The following is a 24,232-nucleotide window of genomic DNA, read 5'->3' on the forward strand; positions in this document are numbered from 1 at the left end:
ACAACCCATAACGATACGGACTTTGAGCTGTTAAGACATTACAACCCATAACGATACGGACTTTGAGCTGTTAAGACATTACAACCCATAACGATACGGACTTTGAGCTGTTAAGACATTACAACCCATACCGATACTGACTTTGAGCTGTTAAGACATTACAACCCATAACGATACGGACTTTGAGCTGTTAAGACATTACAACCCATACCGATACTGACTTTGATTGATCTGGCAATGAGAACCTTTATATAATTCCCCAGAGTCAGATGAACTTGTGGAGGCAATTTTTATGCTAATGCTAGTAGATACCCATAGACTTCCAGTCATTGTGCTAACGCTAGTTAGCATTGGCTCATGAAACTACCTGTAACTTCCTTCATACTACACACAGAGACATTAAAATGGTATCCACAAGTTCATCTGACTCTGGGGAAATAGATAGGAAAGTATTCAGACCCCTTGACTTTTTCCACAGTTTTACGTTACAACCTTATTCTAAAATTGATTACATAATTTCCCCCCCTCATCAATCTACACACAATACCCCATAATGGCAAAGCAACAACAGGTTATTAGATATTTTGGCAAATTTATAAAAATTCTAAAACTGAATTATCACATTCACATAAGTATTCAGACCCTTTACTCAGTACTTTGTTGAAGTGTCTTGTGCAGCAATTACAGCTTTGAGTCTTCTTGGGTATGATGCTACGAGCTTGGGACACCTGTATTTGCAGAGTTTCTCCCATTCTTCTCTGCAGATCCTCTCAAGCTCTGTCAGGTTGGGTGGGGAGCATCGCTGCACAGCTATTTTCAGATCTCTCCAGAGGTACGTTCGATCAGGTTCAAGTCCGGGCTCTGACTGGGCCACTCAAGGACATTCAGAGACTTGTCCCGAAGCCACTCCTGCGTTGTCTTGGCTGTGTGCTTAGGGTTGTTGTCCTGTTGGAAGGTGAACCTTCGCCCCAGTCTGAGGTCCTGAGCGCTCTGGAGCAGGTTTTCATCAACGATCTCTCTGTACTTTGCTCCGCTCATCCTGACTAGTCTCCCAGTCCCTGCCGCTGAAAAACATCCCCACAGCATGATGCTGCCACCACCATGCTTCACCATAGGGATGGTGCCAGGTTTCCTCCAGACGTGACGCTTGGCATTCAGGCCAAAGAGTTAAATCTTGGTTTCATCAAACCAGAGAGTCTTGTTTCTCATGGTCTGAGAGTCTTTAGGTGCCTTATGGCAAACTCCAAGCGGGCTGTCATGTTCCTTTTACTGAGGAGTGGCTTCCGTCTGGCCACTTTACCATAAAGGCATGATTGGTAGAGTGCTGCAGAGATGGTTGTCCTTCTGGAAGGTTCTCCCATCTCCACAGAGGAACTCTGGAGCTCTGTCAGAGTGACCATTGGGTTCTTGGTCACCTCCTTGACCAAGGCCCTTCTACCCCGATATCTCAGTTTGGCCAGCCGGCCAGCTCTAGGAAGAGTTTTGGTTATTCCAAACTTCTTCCATTTAAGAATGGAGGCCACTGTGATTTTGGGGACCTTCAATGCTGCAGAAATGTTGTAGTACCCTTCCCCAGATCTTTGCATCAACACAATCCTGTCTCAGAGCTCTACGGACAGTTCCTTCAACCTCATGGCTTGGTTTTTGCTTTGACATGCACTGTCAACTGTGGGACCTGATATAGACAGATGTGTGCCTTTCCAAATCATGCCCAATCAGTTGAATTTACCACAGGTGGACTCCAATCAAGTGGTAGAAAGATCTAAGCTCAATGTTGAGTCCCATAGCAAAGGGTCTGAATACTTATTTAAATAAGGTATTTCTGTTTTTTATTTTTAATACATTTGCAAAAATGTCTAAACACCAGTTTTTGCTTTGTCATTATGGGGTACTGTGTGTAAATTGATAAGGATTTAAAATATATATATATTTTAGAATAAGGCTGTAACGTAACAAAATGTGGAAAAAGTCAGGGGATCTGAAAACGTTTCTTAACGCACTGTAACGGGCCTCATTGCCAAAATCCTGAAGTATCCCTTTAAGACACTACTACCCATAAAGGTCATGACTTTGATCTGTAAAGCTCTTTTCTCAAACCCAAGGTGCTACAGATAACCCTATGATAAGGAGACACTGTAGCGTTTACGGTTGTACTTGACAGAAAAGCCTAGAATGTACGCTACAATCTGTTAGTTGAGATTTTGACCCACTAGCCCAGTCTAACAAGCCCTGATCAGTAACACTCCTGTTCTCTCTCTTCCCCTCTCTCTCTCTCTCCCCCTCCCTTTCACTTTCTCTTCTTCATTTCCAGTGGCTGAGGAACTGTAAGGACACGTTTCCCAGGTGCCCTGGCGATGGCGTGATTACCTGTCAGCCAGGAGACTCAGAGGAGAAGGTAAGGAATCATTAAGTCCCCTTGACAACACACACCTGTCTCACTGTAGTTTAAAAGCATAAAGTGATTACACACTAATATACACTATACACTATTCCTCTCTCACTCTCCCTCTTTCTCTAGGTGTATTTGATGTCCTTGTGTAGGGGGACAATACACTATACTATACACTATACTATACTCTACTACACACCATACACCACACACTATACTATACTATACACTATACTATACACTATACTATACTACACAATATACTATATAACATGCTACACACTATGCTATACTCTCCTACACACTACACTATACACCACACACAATACCTTACTCTACAAAACACTATACTATATACTATACAATATACACTATGCTGTGCACTATACTATACACTATACTATACACTATACCATATACAACACACCATACTCTACAACACACTATACTATACACTGTACTATACACTATACTATACACTGTACTATACACTGTACTATACACTGTGCTATACAATGTACTATACACTATACTATACACTGTACTATACACTATACTATACACTGTACTCTACACTGTACTATACACTGTACTATACACTATACTACACTACACGCTATACTATACACTATACTATACACTGTACTATACACTATACTATACACTGTACTATACACTATACTATACACTGTACTATACACTGTACTATACACTGTGCTATACACTGGACTATACACTATACTATACACTGTACTATACACTATACTATACACGGTACTCTACACTGTACTGTACTATACTGTACTGTACACTGTACTATACACTATACTACACTACACGCTATACTATACACTATACTATACACTGTACTATACACTATACTACACTACACACTGTACTATACACTGTACTATACACTGTACTATACACTATACTACACTACACACTATACTATACACCATACTATACACTGTGCTATACACTATACTATACACTGTACTATACACTATACTATGCACTGTACTATACACTATACTATACACTGTACTCTACACTATACTATGCACTGTACTCTACACTATACTATACACTGTACTATACACTGTACCATACACTATACTATACACTGTACTATACACTAAACTATACACTGTACTATACACTGCACTCTACACTATACTATACACTGTACTATACTACACTACACACTATACTATACACTATACTATACACTGTACTATACACTATATTACACTACACACTATACTATACACTATACTATACACTGTACTATACACTATACTACACTACGCACTATACTATACACTGCACTATACACTATACTACACTACACACTATACACTATAATATACACTATACTACACTACACACTATACTATACACTATACTACACTACACACTATACACTATACTATACACTATACTACACATCACATTATACTACACTCTATACTATTCACCACACTATACACTATACCATACACTACCACACACTATACGGCACACTATACTATACACCATACACTATACTATATACGGCACTGTATACTATACACTATACTATATACAATACTATGCACCATACTATATACTACACTATACACTATACTATATACTATACTGTACACTATACTATGCACTATACTATATACTATATTATACACTGTACCATATACTATATACCACAGTATACAATATACTATATACTATACACTACACTATACACGATACCATATACAATACCATACTATATACTATACCATACACCCCTATATACTATACACCACACCATACTATATACCATACTGTACACTATACTACACACCATACCATGCTATACTATATACTATACTACACACTATACCATATACACTGTACTATATAATATACACTATACCATACACTATATTATATACTATAACCTTCACTATGCTATGCACAATACTATACACCCCACTATACCTAATACTATACTATATAATACAATGTACACTATACTATATACTATATACATCACTATACTATATACTATACTATATACAACGCTATACTATATACTGTACACTATACAAGACACACTATACGATACTATACCCTATACTATATGCTACACTATACTATGCACTGTACTATACACTATACCATATACTATACTATATACCACACCATACACTATACTATACACGATACTGTATACTATACTATACTATACACTTTACTATATACAATACTATACACTATACTATCTACTACACTATGCACCACACTATACTATATACTATAATATGCACTACACTATCATATACTATACACTATACTATATATTGCACGATACACTATACTATGCAATATACTATATACTATACACACCACTATGTACTATACTATACACCACACTACAGTATACTACACACTATACTATACACTGTCCTCTACTACACACGATACTCTACACGTCACTATACAATATACTATACACTACACTATACACTATAGCATACACTATACTATACACTATGCTACACTATACACCATACTCCACACTATACTATGCTACCCACTATAATCGACAACACACTATACCCTATACTATACAGTATACAACATACTATAATATACACTATACTATGCACTATACTATATACTATACTATACACAGCACTGTACACTATACGCTATACTCTACCATACACCATAATGTACACTATACTATACACTATACTCTACACATCACTATACCATACAATATACTATACGATATACTATACACTACACTATACAATATACTATACCATACACTATACCATACACTATGCTACACTGTACACCATACTCCACGCTATACTATGCTACACGCTATACTTGACAACACACTATACACTATAATATACACTATACACTATACTATACAGTATACTACATACTATAATATACACTATACTCTATATACTATATATATACTATAATATACACAACAATGTACACTATACACCGTACTCTACTACACATTATACTGTGCACTATACTATACACTATACTCTACCACACACTATACTACATCACATAATATACACTATACTATATGCTATACACAACACTTTAATGTACATTATACTATACACCACACTACACACCATGCTATACACTATACTACACTATACAATATAATATACTATACACTATACTACACACTATGCCATACACTATAACATACTACACACTATACTATATTCAATACTATACATACTCTATACTATACTCTACCACACACTGTACTATACTATACCCTATACTACTGACTATGGTGTATAGTGTGGTACAGTGTGTGTTGGAGTATAGTATAGTGTGTATAGTACTACACACTGGTACTACACACTAGACTATACACTATACGCCACTACATGATATACTATACACCACCAACTACACTATACTATACACCATCTATATTATACACTATAATATAGTCTACCCTACTACACACTATGCCATGCATTATGCTCTACTGCTCACGATACTATACTATACTATACACTATACCCTACTACACACTTTACTATACTGCACACGATACTACACACTTTACTCTACTGCACACTATACTACACTATACACTATACTACATACTATCCTACACTGTGCTATACTGTACTGCACTATACTCCACCACACACTGTACTATACTATGCACCATAGTATACACTATGCTATAATGTGTACTATACTATACACTGTACTATACTATACAGTATACCAATCACCATACTCAACTGCACACACTACTACATTACATACTATACCATATACTATACTATACACAATACTATACTACACACTGCACTGTACTATGCACTATACTATATTATACACCATACACTATACGCTATACTATACACCGCGCTATACTATACACTGCACTATACTATACAATATACAATACACTGCACTATACTATATAATACACTATGCTATACACTATGATATGCCCTATACTCTACTGCACACTATATTATTCTACATACTATGCTATGCTATACTATACTATACACAACACTATATTATATTATATACTATACTCTACTACACACTATACTATACTACCCACTATGCTACAATGCACTATACTATGCACTATGCTATACTATGATGTGCTCTACTCTACTCTACTCTACTGCATGTGTTTGATTGATGTGTGTTTCTCGCCTCCCTCTCTCTCTTTCGCCTCGTAACATGCTCTCTCGCTGTGTAGCAAATGGAATCTCTGGCAGTAAGTCCTTTACTAAGTCCTTTACTGTCTTTTACTAAGTCCTTTACTAAGTCCTATCTACTATAATCTACTATGATTTACTATGATCTACTATGATTTAGTAGGATCTACTATGATCTACTATGATTTAATAGGATCTACTATGATCTACAATGATTTAATATGATCTACTATGATTTATTATGATCTACTATGATCTACTATGATTTAATATGATCTACTATGATCTACTATTATTTAATAGGATCTACTATGATCTACTATGATTTACTATGATCTACTATGATTTAATATGATCTACTATGATTTAATAGGATCTACTATGATCTACTATGATTTAATAGGATCTACTATGATTTACTATGATCTACTATGATTTAATAGGATCTACAATGATCTACTATGATCTACTATTATTTAATAGGATCTACTATGATCTACTATGATTTATTATGATCTACTATGATTTAATAGGATCTACTATTATTTAATAGGATCTACTATGATTTAATATGATCTACTATGATTTATTATGATCTACTATGATCTACTCTTATTTAATATGATCTACTATGATTTAATAGGATCTACTATTATTTAATATGATCTACTATGATTTAATAGGATCTACTATGATTTAATATTATCTACTATGATTTAATAGGATCTACTATGATTTAATAGGATCTACTATGATCTACTATGATTTAATAGGATCTACTATGATCTACTATGTTTTCTCACTTCACCCTTTAGTGTTCCTTTTCATTAACTGCTGATTCTACTGCGGCCAATATAACCAACACAACAATACTGTGTATGAATTGATAAGATGGCTCAGGTAGAGGATTATATATGTGTCCTGTACTGTATTGTACTGTACTGTACTGTCTAAATCCGTCCTCTCTCTCCTCTCAGCAACTGGAGCTGTGTCAGCGTCTCTACAAGCTTCACTTCCAGCTGCTCCTCCTCTTCCAGTCCTACTGCAAGCTGATTGGACAGGTCCACGCTGTCAGCGCTGTGCCTGAGGTAAGAGAAGGACTGCGATTGGATGCTTCAAAAGCGACCCAGAGACAATTCTATAAACAGACAGACTAACACACAGACTCAATGTATTTTGTTAGTCAGCTTTTTTAGCTGTTGGGTACCTGTTGAAGGTGAATCAAGAGATTATTTTAGTTTTTTTGCATTTCTTCCTCTCTTTACGTTGATCTGTTGATTTTTTTTCTCACAAAAGTAATAAATATGGGCACACACTCATCTCCCTCCCTCCCTCCCTCCCTCCCTCCCTCCCTCCCTCTTCTCTTCCTTGCCCCTCTATCCATATCTCCATCTCTCCATCTCTCATGTCCCCCCTCCCTCTCCCCTGTCTCTCCCTCCCTCTCGCCCCCTCTCTATCCCCTCCCTCACTCTCCCATCCCTCCCTCCATCTCTCCCTCCCTCTCTCCCTGCCTCCCTCCCTCTCTATCCCTGCCTCCCTTCCTCTCTCTCCACCTCTCCATCTCTCTCGCTCCCCTTCTCCCCTTCTCCCTCCCTCCACCTCTCCATCCCTCCCTCCCCCTCTCCCTTCCTCTCTCCCCTCTGTAGCTGCTAAACATGTCTCGAGAGCTGAGTGACCTGAAGACCAGTCTAAGAGCAGCAGAGGCAGCGGTGGCTAGCAACCTGGAACACACACACCTGGCCCACACCCAGACCCAGGCCTCTGCCGCCCTGCCCAGCTTCAGCTCCTCCGAGGCAGCCGTACAAGCCATCCTGGAGTGCCTCAACAACCAGGAGTTCAGCAAGGCCATACGCTACATCCACGAGTGCAGGTGAGATACAAATACATTCACACACACACTCACTCACTCACTCACTCACTCACTCACTCACATATTCACACACACACACACACACACACACACACACATATTCACACACACACACACACACATATTCACACACACACACACATATTCACACACACACACACATATTCACACACTCACAGACACACACACACAGACACACACACACAGACACACACAGACACACACACACACACAGACACACACACAGACATACACACACAAACAGTCACACAGACACACACACACACACACACACACACACACACACACACTATTTTGTTATGGTGCTGAGAATAAAAACTCTGTACTCGTCAGAGAAAGATCACAAAACTTTCACAATACTCATTTTGATCACTGATCCTTTTCTCTCTTCCACTACCCCCCCCCCCCCCTCCCCCCTTCCAGGAGGCTGTGGCCTAACGGTGTGTTTGGCGGTGGGTCAGAGAGCGAGGTGCAGACCCTCCTCAATGTCTACTTCCGACACCAGACCCTGGGCCAGACGGGGACCATCGCCCTGGTTGGGTCACGCCAGGACCTCAGCCTTATCTGTTCCAAGCTGCTGGAGCTCAACGGGGAGATCCGGGACATGATCCGCCGCGCTCAGGGCTACCGGGTAGTCAACACCTACCTCCCCGACTCCTCGGCCTCAGGGACAAGCCTCTGACAGCAGCACAGGAGCCCCCCTCGTACCTCTCCTCCACCCTTATTAGCCTTGACCCGACAAACCTCATCCTCCCTGTCACCCCTACCGCCCCTGATCCCATCGCAGATGGTGCTGTTACCCCTGACCATAACACCACTACCACCATCTCAACTGCCCCAAACCCAGCCTCACTTCTGGCCTCTCCCTCCAGCTCAACCATAGACTGGTCTCTGCCCTTACTCATAGACTTCTACTGGCCTCCCCCAGACCTCTCCACACCCCACCGTGAGTGCACAAACATACATCAGGCCTCTCACACACACTCGTTACAGTGCATCCCAAACCTCAGCCCTAACACACACACTCCACTCAAACCAGGTAACACATTGCCCGACCTTACGCACACACACACACTCACACACACATTTCCTGCTATCCCACCTCGTGGACCACACCTCCATCCAACCCCTCCTCCTGTCCTAGACACATCTCCAACCCCCATACTAACCCGTCTTAGTACACATACTGACACACACACATTTCCTGCTATCCCACCTCGTGGACCACACCTCCCGTACTCCCCGTACACACATCCAGAACCAGTCTTAGACACACAAGGTCTGGCCCCTCTCCTTCCTCCTCTTCCTCTTCCTCCCGACCCAGCCCAAGGTGCAGAGTGGGGGTGGGGGTGCTGCTGCGCCATCGGAGGGGGTGGTACACCCCTGTCCCGTTACCTGGGGAAGGTGGGTCACGTCGCCCGGCCCCTACTCAGAGTGGGGGGGCTCCTGAACCCTAAACAACCCTCTGGTGTTCACACCTGAGGGTCAATATACCTGATAGGCTCACCTGATGATTCTGACCACACCTGATGCTGACCACACCTGATGATACTGGCCATACCTGAAGATGCTGACCACAACTGATGCTGACCATACCTGAAGATGCTGACCACACCTGATGCTGACCATACCTGAAGATGCTGACCACACCTGATGCTGATCGTACCTGATGATGCTGACCATACCTGAAGATCTCAACCACTCCTGATGATGCTGGCAACACCTGTGGATTAAAAGACCTAAGTCCCCGAGAGACCAAAGGACATACCTGAAACACCTGATGAACCTGAGGATTTACCTGACCTGATATGACTCAACCTGTGAATGAAAATACCTGATCTCAGTGAAACCTTAGGATGGATGAAGTATCTACCTGTTACCACCAGGTAACCTGGGGGTCCACTACCTGGGGGTCCACTACCTGACGCCTCACCTGTGGGTGAATGTCCCAGAGTCACAGCTTCTATTGCACTAACATGGACTTCTGAGAGGAGAGGAGGAGCCGTTACTACTGAGAGAGACATTCAATCATGCTGTTTATCTGTGAGAGAGATAGAGGCCAAGGACATCTCTCATCACGTGTGTATCTGTTTAAAGAGTTTCTTCAGGGGGAAATGTGCACTGCTTGACCTAGAGGAATGCTGTATTCTAGAATCCACAGCTCCGTTACAGAATCCCTGGCCTCTACTTAGAATTGGTTACCTGGACGATGTTTAGTTCTAGAACTGACAGAAGGGGGCATTCACCATAAAGACTGTTAGGATCCGTCTGCATCGCGGCATTGTGTGAAGAGACAGGACACAGACTAGTATTCATGTGTTTAATCTTGTTGCCTGGTTTTGAACCTGAACGCTTCTTGTGTATTAGTGAACCAGCTCCTCAAGACTACTGTAGTGAATCAGAGCCTCCCTTAGACTCTTATATTGATTAGTATGTACACACTGGCCATACGTTGTAGCATATTCATTGTGGGTCTACGTATACACACACCATTTGTTACCGTGACCATCCTATATTGTGATGTGCACCTGCTGTGACATGGGGAAAGTAACGTTGTACACACAAAATGTTGAAATACTCCCATAGTTCACATGGACGTGTGCTGACATTCACTGGTTTAATGTCCTTAACTAAACATGAGCTACTGTTCAAATACCTGCTGGGCCCTGTTCTAATATTAAAAGTCCTTAACTTCCATCCTACCTTGAAGGAATCACTGACCAGGGTGGGTAAGATTCAAATAGGTCTGATCAGTGGCCAAGGAAGGATACACATTTTTAAAGTATTGGAACAGGGCCATGGACACTTCCTGTGGTTGTCCCGCTCTTGTGATTAGACGTTCCTTTCTACACGAGTTCAGTCAGTCTTTAGTCTTATTTATACCTTAAGATCTATCCTACTCCTGACCAGCTTTATAGATTTTCCCCATGTTCCTTCAATTCAAACTGATTAACTGCCATGCATGTGTGTATTCACAAGATTCATATTTTATCTTAGATGCATTTGTATGAGGTGAAGGTTTGTGTGCGAGAGAAAGTGTGCATCCCAAAACAAACTGCACATTTCTAAAGCGTTGTAGAGGAAGACAGTTCACTTTGTAAATAGTTTTACAGCTTTGTGAAGTCGCTGACTTGATGCCATGTCTCAAAATAAAAGACCTTAAAAATATGTTGTTCACTTCTGTTGATAAGCATCAATAGTCGTACAGCTCACAGTTGTGTCCTTGTTGCCCTGTTAAAGGAATCCCAAACAGCCACTTACACCAGTACATCACCTGATATCAGCTACAGCTACATGACCTGTAGCAGAGTGCATTGGATTAGCTAGTTCATGAAATATCCAAATTAAAGAATCATTGAGAAAGTTAATGCTGCAATAAGTTTATTTAATATTTACAAAAAAAGTTGAGTCACTCAGTTGATCACGGTGGAAAGAGTATAAAAGTTATGAGGCAGGCTATTTAAGACGTGGACATGGACCTTGGCAGGTAAGAGACAAGTTGACCACCGCCTTACCACAGATCTATGGCCAGATAAGTGTCACCTCCCTAACAAGCGTGGATAGGATTGGAGGAAGGTTGACCTGATCCTAGATATGTGGTTAAGGTCAACTTCTACCTCTGTGGCATAGTGTTGTTTAGCCTGCCATGTGAGAAGGCTCAGAGTAGGATACTGTGGCCCTAGATACTGGTCTAAGGTCAGGTTGTGCATCCCGCCAAGGGCAGTCAGTTTAGGACTGGCAGATCCCTAATCAGATCCTAGATCTGTGCTTACAGCAATGTGTCACAATCCTGGGGACCCAAATGGGATGCACATGTATTTTTGCCCTAGCTCTTAACATCCAAATAAATTAATCAACTCAACAAGTAAATTAATTGAGTCAAATGTTAAAGGCAAAAACATTCACCCCTTTAAGTCCAGGATTAGAAAACTGGTTTTACAGCCATCTTCCACTAACCACTGATCTAAGTTCAGATATGTCAACCTAAAGGATGATTAGAGAGGGGATCAATCTGATCCTAGATCTGTTGTTAGGCCTGTAGGAGGGATGGTTCAGGTCAGACAATGTATTTGTAGCTATAGGTAGTGTCACAGGAAATCCTCTTCCCCCGGCAGCGGCCACACAGGTCCTGTCGATGAGGCCTCTTCATGTCAATGTGCCTCTCCTTCTGCTCACAGCAGCACCGGGTTTGGGAACACACCTGAGACACAGGAGAATAATTACAGCAGCATTGACCCTTGCTGGTGAAGAGGGTAGACGTGTCAGTTCACCTGTATCCATAACATAAGACAATGAAAGTAAAGCTACATCATCTAGAAAGTCATACAACTCCCCCCTTGTTTTAATGCATGACCTCACTAGAGGCTAAAGGGGCATAGGCACCATTTAGAGCACCTGCTGTGTTCCCCCCACACCTCTCACCTTGCACTGGATAGACTCCACTCTGTACGGGTTAAATCCATTCTGGCACTTACGACAGAACTGCTTGAAGTACACCTGAGTTCGCAGAGGGGGTGATGAGACACTCATGTTAAAGTGATTAAACAAGTCATTTATTAAACTTAACAAATATTTGAAGGACAGTTCAGAAAGGCAGAGTGTATAGCGTTACTGTCAACTCAGGCTCCTCAGAACAAGGGTAAAGAACAGCAATGCACAGGGCTTATTGACCAGAACCTTAAACTACTGTTTTCAATTGGCAGAGAGGTACAGTGACTGTCAACGTTACCTTACTAGTTCCAGAGATACACCACACATAGGCACTCTCCCACCGGACGTTACACTGGCTGCAGTGAAAAAAACCATACTTCTGCTCCAGGAACTAGAGGAAACCAAAGTGAATCATTAAAATCGAAAGTTCTAAATATGCAACATCCTATGCAAGATGACTGGCATTTGAAGTAGAAGTGAATAAAAGGGCATATTCATGTTTCAGAATGGATTACATTCTAAATTCGTATTCTCCCTAGTATAAAGCGCGGGATCGACTGACCTGAAAGTTGAACCCTTTCGGCATCTGGTGGAGGGATTTCCTGACATCCTCACGCGGGATCTCCGGTCTAACCTGGTCCTCCGTTTTCTGCTCGGTAACGTCGGCCTCGCCATCCTCGTCACTAACCCCGTTGCCGCCATCCTCATCACTAACCCCGTTGCCGCCCCCCTCTCCTCCCTCACAGCACGCGCTGTCATCCTGCGCTTTCACCGGCAGCGCGAAGAACCTGCGATCAAACACCGGAGAATAGATAGCGAGGGGTCGCGAGAAGCGCACGTTGTTTACCGGAGTGCTCGGCAACGCTTTCCCGTCCAGAGAAGAAGTCGCCGAGGGACTCTGCTGACATTTCACAGGCGACTTCGAAAATACCGGAAATTTCCTCTCCCGGTAGAACAGCGTCTTGGGTCCGAGGGAGCACTGGACCATCGCGTCGACCTGGGCGTTGACCTGAACCCCGAACTCCTTGGTGTTTGCCTTCCGGAGACGAGGGGTAAGGTTGGGATTCACCTGAGACAGGATGGCCTTTAGCTGGGCCCGTTTACACACGTCAAGATAGTCCAGCGCTTCGGGAGGCACGTAGATGCTCCCCTTACCCCAGGTGTGAGGCTTGAACTTCGGGTTGCCGTGGAGGATAGGAGCCATCATGGGACCGCAGCCCGGATAGCCATTAAAGTTGTATGGAGAAAACATAAACCCCTCCATCGTGTATAGAAGACGAGGTGAGCCTGCTGTGGTTTATATTTACGCGTCCGCCCTCCAGTCAAGACGTCACCCACAGCGCTAATTGGGCCCGACCTATTGGATGATTAGCCGCTCAAGTGAGCACAGGTGTGTGCACTGGGAACTGCGCTTAGTGAGGGGACGCTCAGGCTGTGTTTGAATATTTCCAGTGTATCCTCCCTTTAGTCCTTGCTTACTTCCCTCATCCCTTCTTACCTTCCTTTCGCACTCTCTTATTTCCTTTTTTCCCTTCCATCTATTCTTACATTTCGTTATTTTTCCTTCCTTCATTATTCGGGACAAGTAAAGATCTAATGATCATGTTTGGAGTATGTAGTGGAAAATGACATCTACTATAAACTCAGACCATGAACGCTAGTGATGGGTCGTTCGCGAATGAACGGCTCTTTTTTGAACGGACCTTTTTGGTGAACGTCGGGAGCGGAATCCCATCGGTGAAAAAGCCGTTCATTTGGCTTCCCGGTTTGCATACTACTACCACCGTTTTTTGAGCTCAAAACAAGGTTTTTCTGTAGATATGTAAAACAAATCATTATCTAAAGAGTGGTGTGTCCTCACTGAAGAAACAACAATAAGTAATCTGGTCCACGCAAATTTGTTTCAGTGAGTAAAAAAATCAAGACATTGTTTTACAGGCCATCTAATAATTTGACCAGGTAAAAATGTATTTGAATGCGAATTTCACTATGACATACTGGTAGCCTACCTAGTTGGGATTTACATGGGAGATTTGCAATTTGTCATGGTTCTATGTCGATTTTTAAACATTTTCAACGAAGAGCCGTTTGGGAGCGAAATGAACGGTCTCGTTTACGTGAACGAAGCCAAATGAGCCGGCTCACCGAAATAATCGGAATGCCCATCACTAGTGAACTATGGCAATATTTCATTAGTCTAAAGAAACTTCCCCTCCTTCTGTTTCCTTTCCTTAATCTTCATTGGTCTGAAATAATTTGATTAAAATGACAAGTAGCTATTTAATGGCACCTAATCTTACGAAATACGGACAGGGCTATACAATATTTACTTGCGTGTAATCAGCATCGACATTAGACTGATAAAGATCCAGAACGGTTATGTGAGTTTGGTTTCACTTATTTTGTTGGTTTCAGTTCTTGGGTGGGAGGGCGTGCCTTGTAAACAGAGTACAGCTGCCGTTGCGCTGTGTACTGTAGTTGGTGGTGAAGCAGTCTGAAGTATACGAGAAATGACGAGAGGGAGAAGACAAAGTCAACGCAGGAAGAAACTGATCATCCTTCGAGGTTTGCCAGGAGTTGGAAAGACAACGAGGGCAAAGTAAGCCAATCAATCCAAACTTTTGGGAGCCTGCCTTATCCCAAGTCTTTTTTGTCAATATATGTATTGTTTTGAGATCGTGGGTTCATTTCCTGAAGTATCACCTAAACACTTTTTTAATATTGCTCATATTGAAGATTGTGGCTTCTGTCAATGTAATTGTCTGCGTCATTTCCAATCCCCCTTATACATTTTGTTGTAAATATACAGTACCAGTCAAAGGTTTGGACACAACTACTCATTCAAGGGTTTTTCTTTATTTGTATTATTTTCTACATTGTAGAATAATAGTGGACATCAAAACTATGAGATAATACATGGAATAATGTAATAACCAAAGAAGTGTTAAACAAATCTAAATATATTTTATATTTGAGATTCTTCAAAGTAGCCACCCTTTGCCTTTGACAGTTTTGCACACTCTTGGCATTCTCTCAACCAGCTTAATGAGGTAGTCACCTGGAATGCATTTAAACTAACAGGTGTGTCTTGTTAAAATTGTATTTGTGGAATTTCTTTCCTTCGTGATGCGTTTGAGCATATCAGTTGTGTTGTGACAAGGTAAGGGTGGTATACAAAATATTGCCCTATTTGGTAAAAAAACAAGTCCATATTATGGCAAGAACAGCTCAAATAAGCAAAGAGAAAAGACAGTCCATCTGTCTGACATGAAGGTCAGTCAATCTGGAAAATTTTCTTCAAGTGCAGTCGCAAAAACCATCAAGCGCTGTTATAAAACTGGCTCTCCTGAGGACCGCCACAGGAAAGGAAGACCCAGAGTTACCTCTGCTGCAGAGGATAAGTTCTTTAGAGTTACCAGCCTCAGATTGCAGTCCAAATAAATGCTTCACGAAGTTCAAGTAACAGACACATCTCAACATCAACTGTTCAGAGGAGACTGCGTGAATCAGGCCTTCATGATCGAATTGCTGCAAAGAAACCACTACTAAAGGACACCAATAAGAATAAGAGACTTTCCTGAGCCAAGAAACACGAGCAATGGAAATCTGTCCTTTGGTCTGAGTCCAAATTTGCGATTTTGGGTTCCAACCGCCGTGTCTTTGTAAGACACAGAGTAGATGAACGGATGATCTCTGCATGTGTGGTTCCCATCCTGAAGCATGGAGGAGGAGGTGTGAATGTGGAGGGTGCTTTGCTGGTGACACTGTCAGTGATATATTTAGAATTCAAGGCACATTTAACCAGGATGGTTGTAATTTTGAATAGACTGAAACACTTTATTTGAAATATATAAATGTCTAATGATATGATTTCCTTCTGTTTTCCAGAAACCTCTGTGATGAATATGCAAGACTTGGACTGGAAGCAGAAATTTTCTCCACTGACAGGTACCATGAAAGTACCAACTACACCAAAGGAAACTTTCAACGCAACCATCAGCGGAATAGAGAGGATGGTGTGTATTGGGTGGTGTAAGCCTTTTGGGTGGCTGGGGGCAAAAGCAGAAACAATCTGCTCATAATGTCATTACACACACATAGTTTGTTCAACATTAAAGTACTGGTACTCTGGCTTGTTTTAACAGTTTTTAAAGCCTTGAACAGAGGTGTGGATCTGATCATCGTTGACAACACAAACATTTCTCTTTGGGAGATGTGGCCCTATATCCACATGGTGAGGACCTGTGTGTGTGTGTGTGTGTGTGTGTGTGTGTGTGTGTGTGTGTGTGTGTGTGTGTGTGTGTGTGTGTGTGTGTGTGTGTGTGTGTGTGTGTGTGTCTGTGTGTGTGTGTGTGTGTGTGTGTGTGTGTGTGTGTTTGCTATGCGTATGAGTTCTAGTTTAGTTCGTCCCAGCTACCAGGCATTGCAGAGACATTTCAATGTTATTTTTGTAACGCTCCACTTATTTTCTAGTCATTGTCACATCCTTTGTACTTGAGAACCTAAACGACATCTGACTAACTACAAGACTGGTTGAAGCTCGTTTTCAAGATGACTTCCTACTAGATGGTGCTAGAGGCGGAGTCAGATAGTTTCCTCTTGGTTAGACATGTTGTTGATAATCTGACACTTTCTACTACTTTTTACAATGTTATTAATATCCCAATTGGTCTTCTGACAGACAGACGAACAAATTAAACAGATTAATGTCATAATAAAGTATTCTTTCTCTCAGGGGATGCGTCAGGGTGACTATTACATCACTATGATGGAGCTGCCTAAGAACTATATCTCCATCAACAAGCTGTACAGGTCAGAAACAACCTCTTCATTAACAGCCTACATTCTCACAGTGTACACACAGTACATGTGCGTTGGGGGTAGGATTGTATACTTGTTTACCAGTTTTACAGCCGTCAATAGATTGTTATTACTTATCTATAAATTATACAGCTTGTTGATATAATTGATATTGATATAATTGATATAATCAATTCAATGATAAAAAAGCTGCGTTATCTCCCTATAGCAGGTGTAGGCATAAGATCCCCAAGCGTAAGTTCAGGTCCTTTGAGGCTCGCTGGGAAGACGCTTACAACATCTGGCATGTACTTAACGACAGCTACTCCATAAACCGCTGGGAGCAATGCGAAGAGGAATGGAACGTCCAGTGATGAAGACATGCTGGTCTCCCCCCCCCCCCCCACAAATTCCCCAAAGTCCAGAACAATTTTTTAAAAACGTACAGTATTATATAGAGCCCTTATTGTATGGAACTTCAATCTCACGTTGCTCAAATAAACAGCAAACCTGGTTTAAAAAACAGATAAAGCAACACCTCGCGGTACAATGCCTCTCCCCTATCTGACCTGGATAGTTTGTGTGTATGCATTGATATGTAGGCTACGTGTGCCTTTTTAAAAATGTATGTAGCTCTGTCCTTGAGCTGTTCTTGTCTAATGAAGTTCTGTATTATGTCATTCTGTATTGTGTTTCATGTTTTATGTGGACCCCAGGAAGAGTGGGGATCCTAATAAAATACCAAAATTGTACTTGTCATTCTTGCACTGACTCTATGTCGCGTCTGCTAAATGACCAAAATGTCTGTTGCTGTCTCGCCAACTGCTATTGTCATCGGCGTGGCCATAGAACTATAGGAGTTGGCAAGAGCACAAACTGATCTGGGACCAGGCTACAGTAGCCTATACAGTACTTAAAAATATACACATATTCAAATGTATTGTAAAAACTTCTAAGTAATAGTTTTAAAGGTGTTGACGGTATTGAAAAACCATCCCATGGCTTTTTCCAAACACCCCGGTATACGGTATATACAGATACGTTTCTTTTTTAATAATGATGACAACATTATACAGGACAGAAAACGGGGCTGTGCTTTTACACACAACAACTCTGTAGAAATACACCTATTAATCTAAAGTGAGTTCTTACGTTTCTGATCTTTAAACAAAAAAAATAATGTTCCCCCCCTTTTCCATACGTTTGCATCTACAATGCTCTGTTTGTGCCTTCAGTATGTTCTGCTGTCAAAGATGGTCACTCACTAACATATAATGACTCGCCGGTGCAACACCAGACACGAGAGGAGAGTCCCCTGGTTTCCTAGGGGAGTTGGGTCCTAGTTTACATTTCCATGGATGGGTCAGTAGCTAACTGTTATGTGAAATTGGAGTTCTCGACGACACAATAGTGTCAGGAAAGGTATAGTAACGGTTATTACAACACTTTTGTAAATGTGAACGACCAGAAAGTGGCACGGAGAAATCACACCAGATCTTTGTAACTTGTCTCTGAGCGCCTCATCTTCAGCCCACAGTCTGAGGACAAATACATAATATTACCCTGTAGTCTGGTAGGAATGTTGTTGTTGCTACTGTCAGTCATTAAAGGTTTACGCACCCAGTCGAGATGGGCAGAATTGTTTTCAGTGTCAGGGAAGTAGGAGTTGAACTCACGGTTGAGATTGGATTAATGTAAACTTATTATTTGCACCACATGATCTCTGTCAACGTCACCTGTAGAAAGGTAGGTGTCAAGCCGCTGGAAACAGGTTCTATCCCCATCTTCACATTTCCTCCATCTTCTTCATGAATCCCCACACTTTGTCTTTTGTTGCTGAGAATTTTCCTTCACGGCAGAAAATGAAAACGTGTGTATTCAACATTTAAAAATTCTCCTCAAGTTTGTAATTGCCACTTTAATTATTTATTACATTTTTTATTTATCCTTAATTACCCTTCTAGGCAAGTCAGTTAAGAACAAATTCTTATTTACAATGACGGCCTACCAAAAGGCAAAAGGCCTCCTGCAGGGACAGGGGCTGGGATTAAAGATAAAAATAAATACAATATAAATATAGGACAAAACACACATCACGACAAGAGAGACAACACAGCACTACATAAAGAGAGACCTAAGACAACAACATAGCAAGGCAGAAACACATGACACAGCAGGTAGCAACACAACTTGACAACAACATGGTAGCAACACAACAGGGTACAACATTATTGGGCACAGACAACAGCACAAAGGGCAAGAAGGTAGAGACAACAATACATCACGCAAAGCAGCCACAACTGTCAGTAAGAGTGTCCATGATTGAGTCTTTGAATGAAGAGATGGAGATAAAACTGTCCAGTTTGAGTGTTTGTTGCATCCCGTTCCAGTCACTAGCTGCAGCGAACTGAAAAGACGTGCGACCCATGGATGTGACCCATGGATAATCATGGCCTCTAAAATGGCCATAAGGCATGCCTCCCAGGCAGTCACATACATTCTCCAGACTCCACATCTGGACCCTTCTGGGAGGGAGAGGAGGAGAAGATGACCGGTGGGGTGATGGAGTACCTTGTCCACGACCTCAAGGCTGTGGCCTCCCCTCCCTCCGTGCTGGCTCCGGTGTGGGGGGGAGCTTTCAGCATCCATCATACTAAACTCAGCAAAAATAGAAATGCCCTCTTTTCAGGACACTGTCTTTCAAAGATAATTCGTAAAAATCCAAATACTTCACAGATCTTCATTGTAAAGGGTTTAAACACTGTTTCCCATGCTTGTTCAATGAACCAAAAACAATTATTGAACATGCACCTGTGAAACGGTCATTAAGACACTAACAGCTAACAGATGGTAGGCAATTAAGGTCACAGTTAAGAAAACTTAGGACACTAAAGAGGCCTGATCGCGTTTGTTGTAGGGGGACAAAATAAATGTATGCACGATGGCGAACGATGGCTCACTCGCGCAGCCGGTTTGGTTTCCGTGTAAGAATAATAAAGGTAAAAACTCTCTTGGTAGATAGTGTGGTCTACAGCTTATCATGGGGTGTTCAAACTCAGGCGAGCAATACCTCAAGACTTCTTTAATATTAAACATTGCACACAAGCGGCTTTTGACAAATAGACACACCCCCACCCCTCGTCTTACCAGATGTAGCTGCTCTGTCCTGCCGATACACAGAGAAGCCATCCAGCTCTATAGTATCCGTGTCGTCATTCAGCCACGTCTCGGTGAAACATAAGATATTACAGTTTTTAAATGTCCCTTTGGTAGGATCGTCTTAATCATAGTTTGTTCAGTTTGTTTTCCAATGATTGCACGTTGGCCAATAATATGGAGGAAGAGGTGGTTTACCTACTCGTCTGAAAATTCTTACAAGGCCCTGCCCTCCTCCCCCTTTTCCTCCGTATTTTCTTCACGCTGATGATGGGGATTTGGGCCTTGTCTTGAACAAAGCATTATATCCTTTGCGTCGGACACATTAAAGAAAAATCTTTGTCCAGTTCGAGGTGAGTAATCGCTGTTCTGATGTCCAGAAGCTCTTTTCGGGAAAAAGAGACAGTAGCAACAACATTATGTACAAAATGAGTTACAAACAATGTGAAAAAACAAACAAAATATCTCAGTCGGTTAGGAGCCCATAAAACGGCAGCCATCCCTTCCGGCGCCAATCTATACAAGTAGTGATGAAGTCAATCTCTCCTCCACTTTGAGCCAGGAGAGATTGACATGCATATTATTAATGTTAGCTTTCTGTGTACATCCAAGGGCCACCCGTGCTTCCCTGTTGTGAGCCAATTGCAATTTTCCCAAGTCCCTCTTTGTGGCACTTGACACATGACTGAACAGTAGTCCAGGTGCGACAAAACTAGGACCTGCCTTGTTGATAGTGCTGTTAAGAAGGTAGAGAAGGGCTTTATTATGGACAGAATTCCCCCCATCTAAGCTACTTTTGTATCATTGTGTATCATTATGTTTTTACCATTCCAGTTTACAATCCTGTTCAGTCACCTCAACTTGCTCAATTTCCACATTATTTATTACAATATTTAGTTGAGGTTTAGGTTTTAGTGAATGATTTGTCCCAAATTCAATGCTTGAAGTTTTTGGAAATATTTAGGACTAACTTATTCCTTGCCACTCATTCTGAAACGAACTGCAGCTCTTTGTTAAGTTTTGCAGTTATTTCAGTCTCTGTAATAGCTGACGTGTATAGTGTTGAGTCATCCGCATACATAGACACACTAGCTTAATTCATAGCCAGTGGCATGTCATTGGTAAAGATTGAAAAAAGTAAGGTGCCTAGACAGCTGCCCTGGGGAATTGCTGATTTTACCTGGATTATGTTGGAGAGGCTTCCATTAAAGAACACCCTCTGTGTTCTGTTAGACAGGTAACTCTTTATCCACATTATAGCAGGGGATGTGAAGCCATAACACATATGTTTTTCCAACAGCAGACTATGATCGAAAATGTCAAAAGCTGCACTGAAGTCTAACAAAACAATCCCTACAATCTTTTTACGATCCTCTCAGCCAATCATCAGTCATTTGTGGTAGTGCTGTACTTGTTGAATGTCCTTCCCTATTAGCATGATGAAAGTTTGTTGTCAATTTGTTTACTGTAAAATAGCATTGTATTTGGTCAAACACAATTTCTTTCAAAACTTTACGAAAGGTTGGTAACCTGCTGATTAGTCGGCTATTTGAGCCAGTCAAGTTTTTTTTATTATTCTTAGGAAGCGGAATGACTTTTGCTTCCCTCCAGGCCTGAGGGCACACACTTTCTAGTAGGCTTAAATTGAAGATATGGCAAACAGGAGTGGCAATATCGTCCACTATTATCCTCAGTAACTTTCCAACCCAGTTGTCAGACCCGGGTGGCTTGTCACTGTTGATAGACAACAATAATTTTTTCACCTCTTCCACACTTACTTTACGGAATTCAAAATTACAATGCTTGTCTTTCATAATTTGGTCAGATATACTTGGATGTGTTGTGTCAGTGTTTGTTGCTGGCATGTTATGTCTAAGTTTGCCAGTGAAAAAATCATTAAAGTAGTTGGTAATATCAGTCAGTTAGAGAGACGAAGTGAATCAATACAGTTTTTGGTGACAATCAGCTTTGAAATCAGTATATTTTGCATTATGGTTCGCAATCAACGTATTAGGGTAGTGAATTGAGCTGTAAGCTAGCAAATAAAGTTAGCCTACAATTAAAGCTGGAAGCGACCGGTGTCGTTCGGCATTGTAAAAGTGTTCTAGCCTGTATGGACATTGTTTTGCGAACAGTAATAAACAGTTTCAACATTTCTACATGCCGTGTTGTATTATTAAAGTGTGTTCATTTCTGTGCAGCATGAGTGGGGAGCTAACAATGCAGCCCAGACAGTTGAATGATAATGAATGAGTATGTGGAGAAGGCACTTTTCTCTTCACGCTGTAAAGTGGCTGTGCTGATACAGATTTGATCCTCTCAATCACGTGAGACACATTTGACAGAAGTACCGAACATAAAAATGCATCTATTACTAAACTGTTTTTTTTACAGTGGCATGTGAAAGTATTCACCCCCTTGGCATTTTCCTTTTTGTTTTTGCCTTACAACCTGTAATTGAAATTTATTTTGGGGGGGGTTGTATCATTTGATTTAAACAACATGCCTACCACTTTGAAAATGGAAAATGTGTTTTATTGTGAAAAACAAGAAATAAGACAAAAAAAACAGAAAACTTGAGTGTGCATAACTGTTCACCCCCTCAAAGTCAATACTTTGTAGAGCCACCTTTTGCAGCAATTACAGCTGTATGTCTCTTGGGGTATGTCTTTATAAGCTTGGCTCATCTAGCCACTGGGATTTTTGCCCATTCTTCAAGGGAAAACTGCTCCAGCTCCTTCAAGTTGGATGGGTTCTGCTGATGTACAGCAATCTTTAAGACAAACCACAGATTCTCAATTGGATTGAGGTCTGGGCTTTGACTCAGCCATTCCAAGACATTTAAATGTTTCCCCTTAACCTCTACCGAGTACCTACCCCGGATTCGGGAGCAACCCCCCCCCCCCCCCCCCCCCAACACTGATTAGCATAGCTAGCATAGCGTCACTATTAAATAGTAGCATCTAAATATCATTAAATCACAAGTCCAAGACACCAGATGAAAGATACAGATCTTGTGAATAAAGCCACCATTTCAGATTTTTAAAATGTTTTACAGGGAAGACACAATATGTAAATCTATTAGCTAAACACGTTAGCAAAAGACACAATTTTTTTACTCCAACAGTTTTTTCCTGCGTCAGTAGCTATCACTAATTCGACTAAATAAAAATATATATAGCCACTAACCAAGAAACAACTTCATAAGATGACAGTCTGATAACATATTTATGGTATAACATAGCTTTTTTTTGAAAAATGTGCATTTTCCAGGTATAAATCACAGTTCTACATTGCAGCTGCAATCTGAAATAGTGCCGACGCAGCCAGAACAAT

The 24,232-nt window shown here is 41.3% G+C and overlaps 3 protein-coding genes across 5 annotated transcripts in view; 2 read left to right on the plus strand and 1 right to left on the minus strand.

Moving 5' to 3' along the window:
- The window catches only part of LOC129863309 (protein furry homolog), a 186,423-nt gene extending 174,746 nt beyond the window's left edge, over positions 1-11,677 (plus strand). The window contains exons 57-61 of the mRNA XM_055935200.1: positions 2,312-2,395; positions 6,660-6,677; positions 7,596-7,706; positions 8,265-8,488; positions 8,933-11,677. Of these exons, the coding sequence (XP_055791175.1) occupies positions 2,312-2,395; positions 6,660-6,677; positions 7,596-7,706; positions 8,265-8,488; positions 8,933-9,191 (696 nt within the window). The 3' untranslated portion in view covers positions 9,192-11,677. The remainder of the gene's footprint in view (positions 1-2,311; positions 2,396-6,659; positions 6,678-7,595; positions 7,707-8,264; positions 8,489-8,932) is intronic.
- A 196-nt stretch (positions 11,678-11,873) lies between these two features.
- On the minus strand, positions 11,874-14,331 carry zar1l (zygote arrest 1-like). Its single transcript, XM_055936876.1, has 4 exons — positions 13,503-14,331; positions 13,239-13,331; positions 12,932-13,006; positions 11,874-12,710 (listed from the first exon to the last, which is right to left on the minus strand). Exons 1-4 carry the CDS (start codon positions 14,202-14,204, stop codon positions 12,567-12,569), a joined length of 1,014 nt encoding a protein of 337 aa, XP_055792851.1. The 5' UTR covers positions 14,205-14,331; the 3' UTR covers positions 11,874-12,566.
- Positions 14,332-14,388: 57 nt separating this feature from the next.
- Positions 14,389-18,497, plus strand: LOC129864190 (NEDD4-binding protein 2-like 1). Of its 3 annotated transcripts, none has more exons than XM_055936879.1 (5): positions 14,393-15,539; positions 16,829-16,956; positions 17,086-17,174; positions 17,676-17,752; positions 17,973-18,497. In XM_055936879.1, exons 1-5 carry the CDS (start codon positions 15,451-15,453, stop codon positions 18,112-18,114), a joined length of 525 nt encoding a protein of 174 aa, XP_055792854.1. In that variant the 5' UTR covers positions 14,393-15,450; the 3' UTR covers positions 18,115-18,497. The 3 variants fall into 3 exon arrangements, with proteins under 3 accessions (XP_055792852.1, XP_055792854.1, XP_055792853.1); XM_055936878.1 differs by having other exon boundaries at positions 14,395-15,539; positions 17,970-18,497; XM_055936877.1 differs by lacking the exon at positions 17,973-18,497 and having other exon boundaries at positions 14,389-15,539; positions 17,676-17,921.
- The last annotated feature ends 5,735 nt before the right edge of the window (positions 18,498-24,232 follow it).

The sequence above is a fragment of the Salvelinus fontinalis genome, chromosome 10 (genome assembly GCF_029448725.1).
Source record: "Salvelinus fontinalis isolate EN_2023a chromosome 10, ASM2944872v1, whole genome shotgun sequence".
Taxonomy (NCBI): domain Eukaryota; kingdom Metazoa; phylum Chordata; class Actinopteri; order Salmoniformes; family Salmonidae; genus Salvelinus; species Salvelinus fontinalis.

Excerpts from the sequence above, each read along its gene's own strand:
- zar1l (XM_055936876.1), bottom strand. The coding sequence starts at position 14,204 with ATGGAGGGGTTTATGTTTTCTCCATACAACTTTAATGGCTATCCGGGC. Across the intron at positions 13,332-13,502 it reads CGAAAGGGTTCAACTTTCAG|TTCCTGGAGCAGAAGTATGG; the intron begins GTCAGTCGATCC and ends GGTTTCCTCTAG. Across the intron at positions 12,711-12,931 it reads TGGAGTCTATCCAGTGCAAG|GTGTGTTCCCAAACCCGGTG; the intron begins GTGAGAGGTGTG and ends CCTGTGTCTCAG.
- LOC129864190 (XM_055936877.1), top strand. The coding sequence starts at position 15,451 with ATGACGAGAGGGAGAAGACAAAGTCAACGCAGGAAGAAACTGATCATC. Across the intron at positions 15,540-16,828 it reads GGAAAGACAACGAGGGCAAA|AAACCTCTGTGATGAATATG; the intron begins GTAAGCCAATCA and ends TCTGTTTTCCAG. Across the intron at positions 17,175-17,675 it reads TGTGGCCCTATATCCACATG|GGGATGCGTCAGGGTGACTA; the intron begins GTGAGGACCTGT and ends TCTTTCTCTCAG.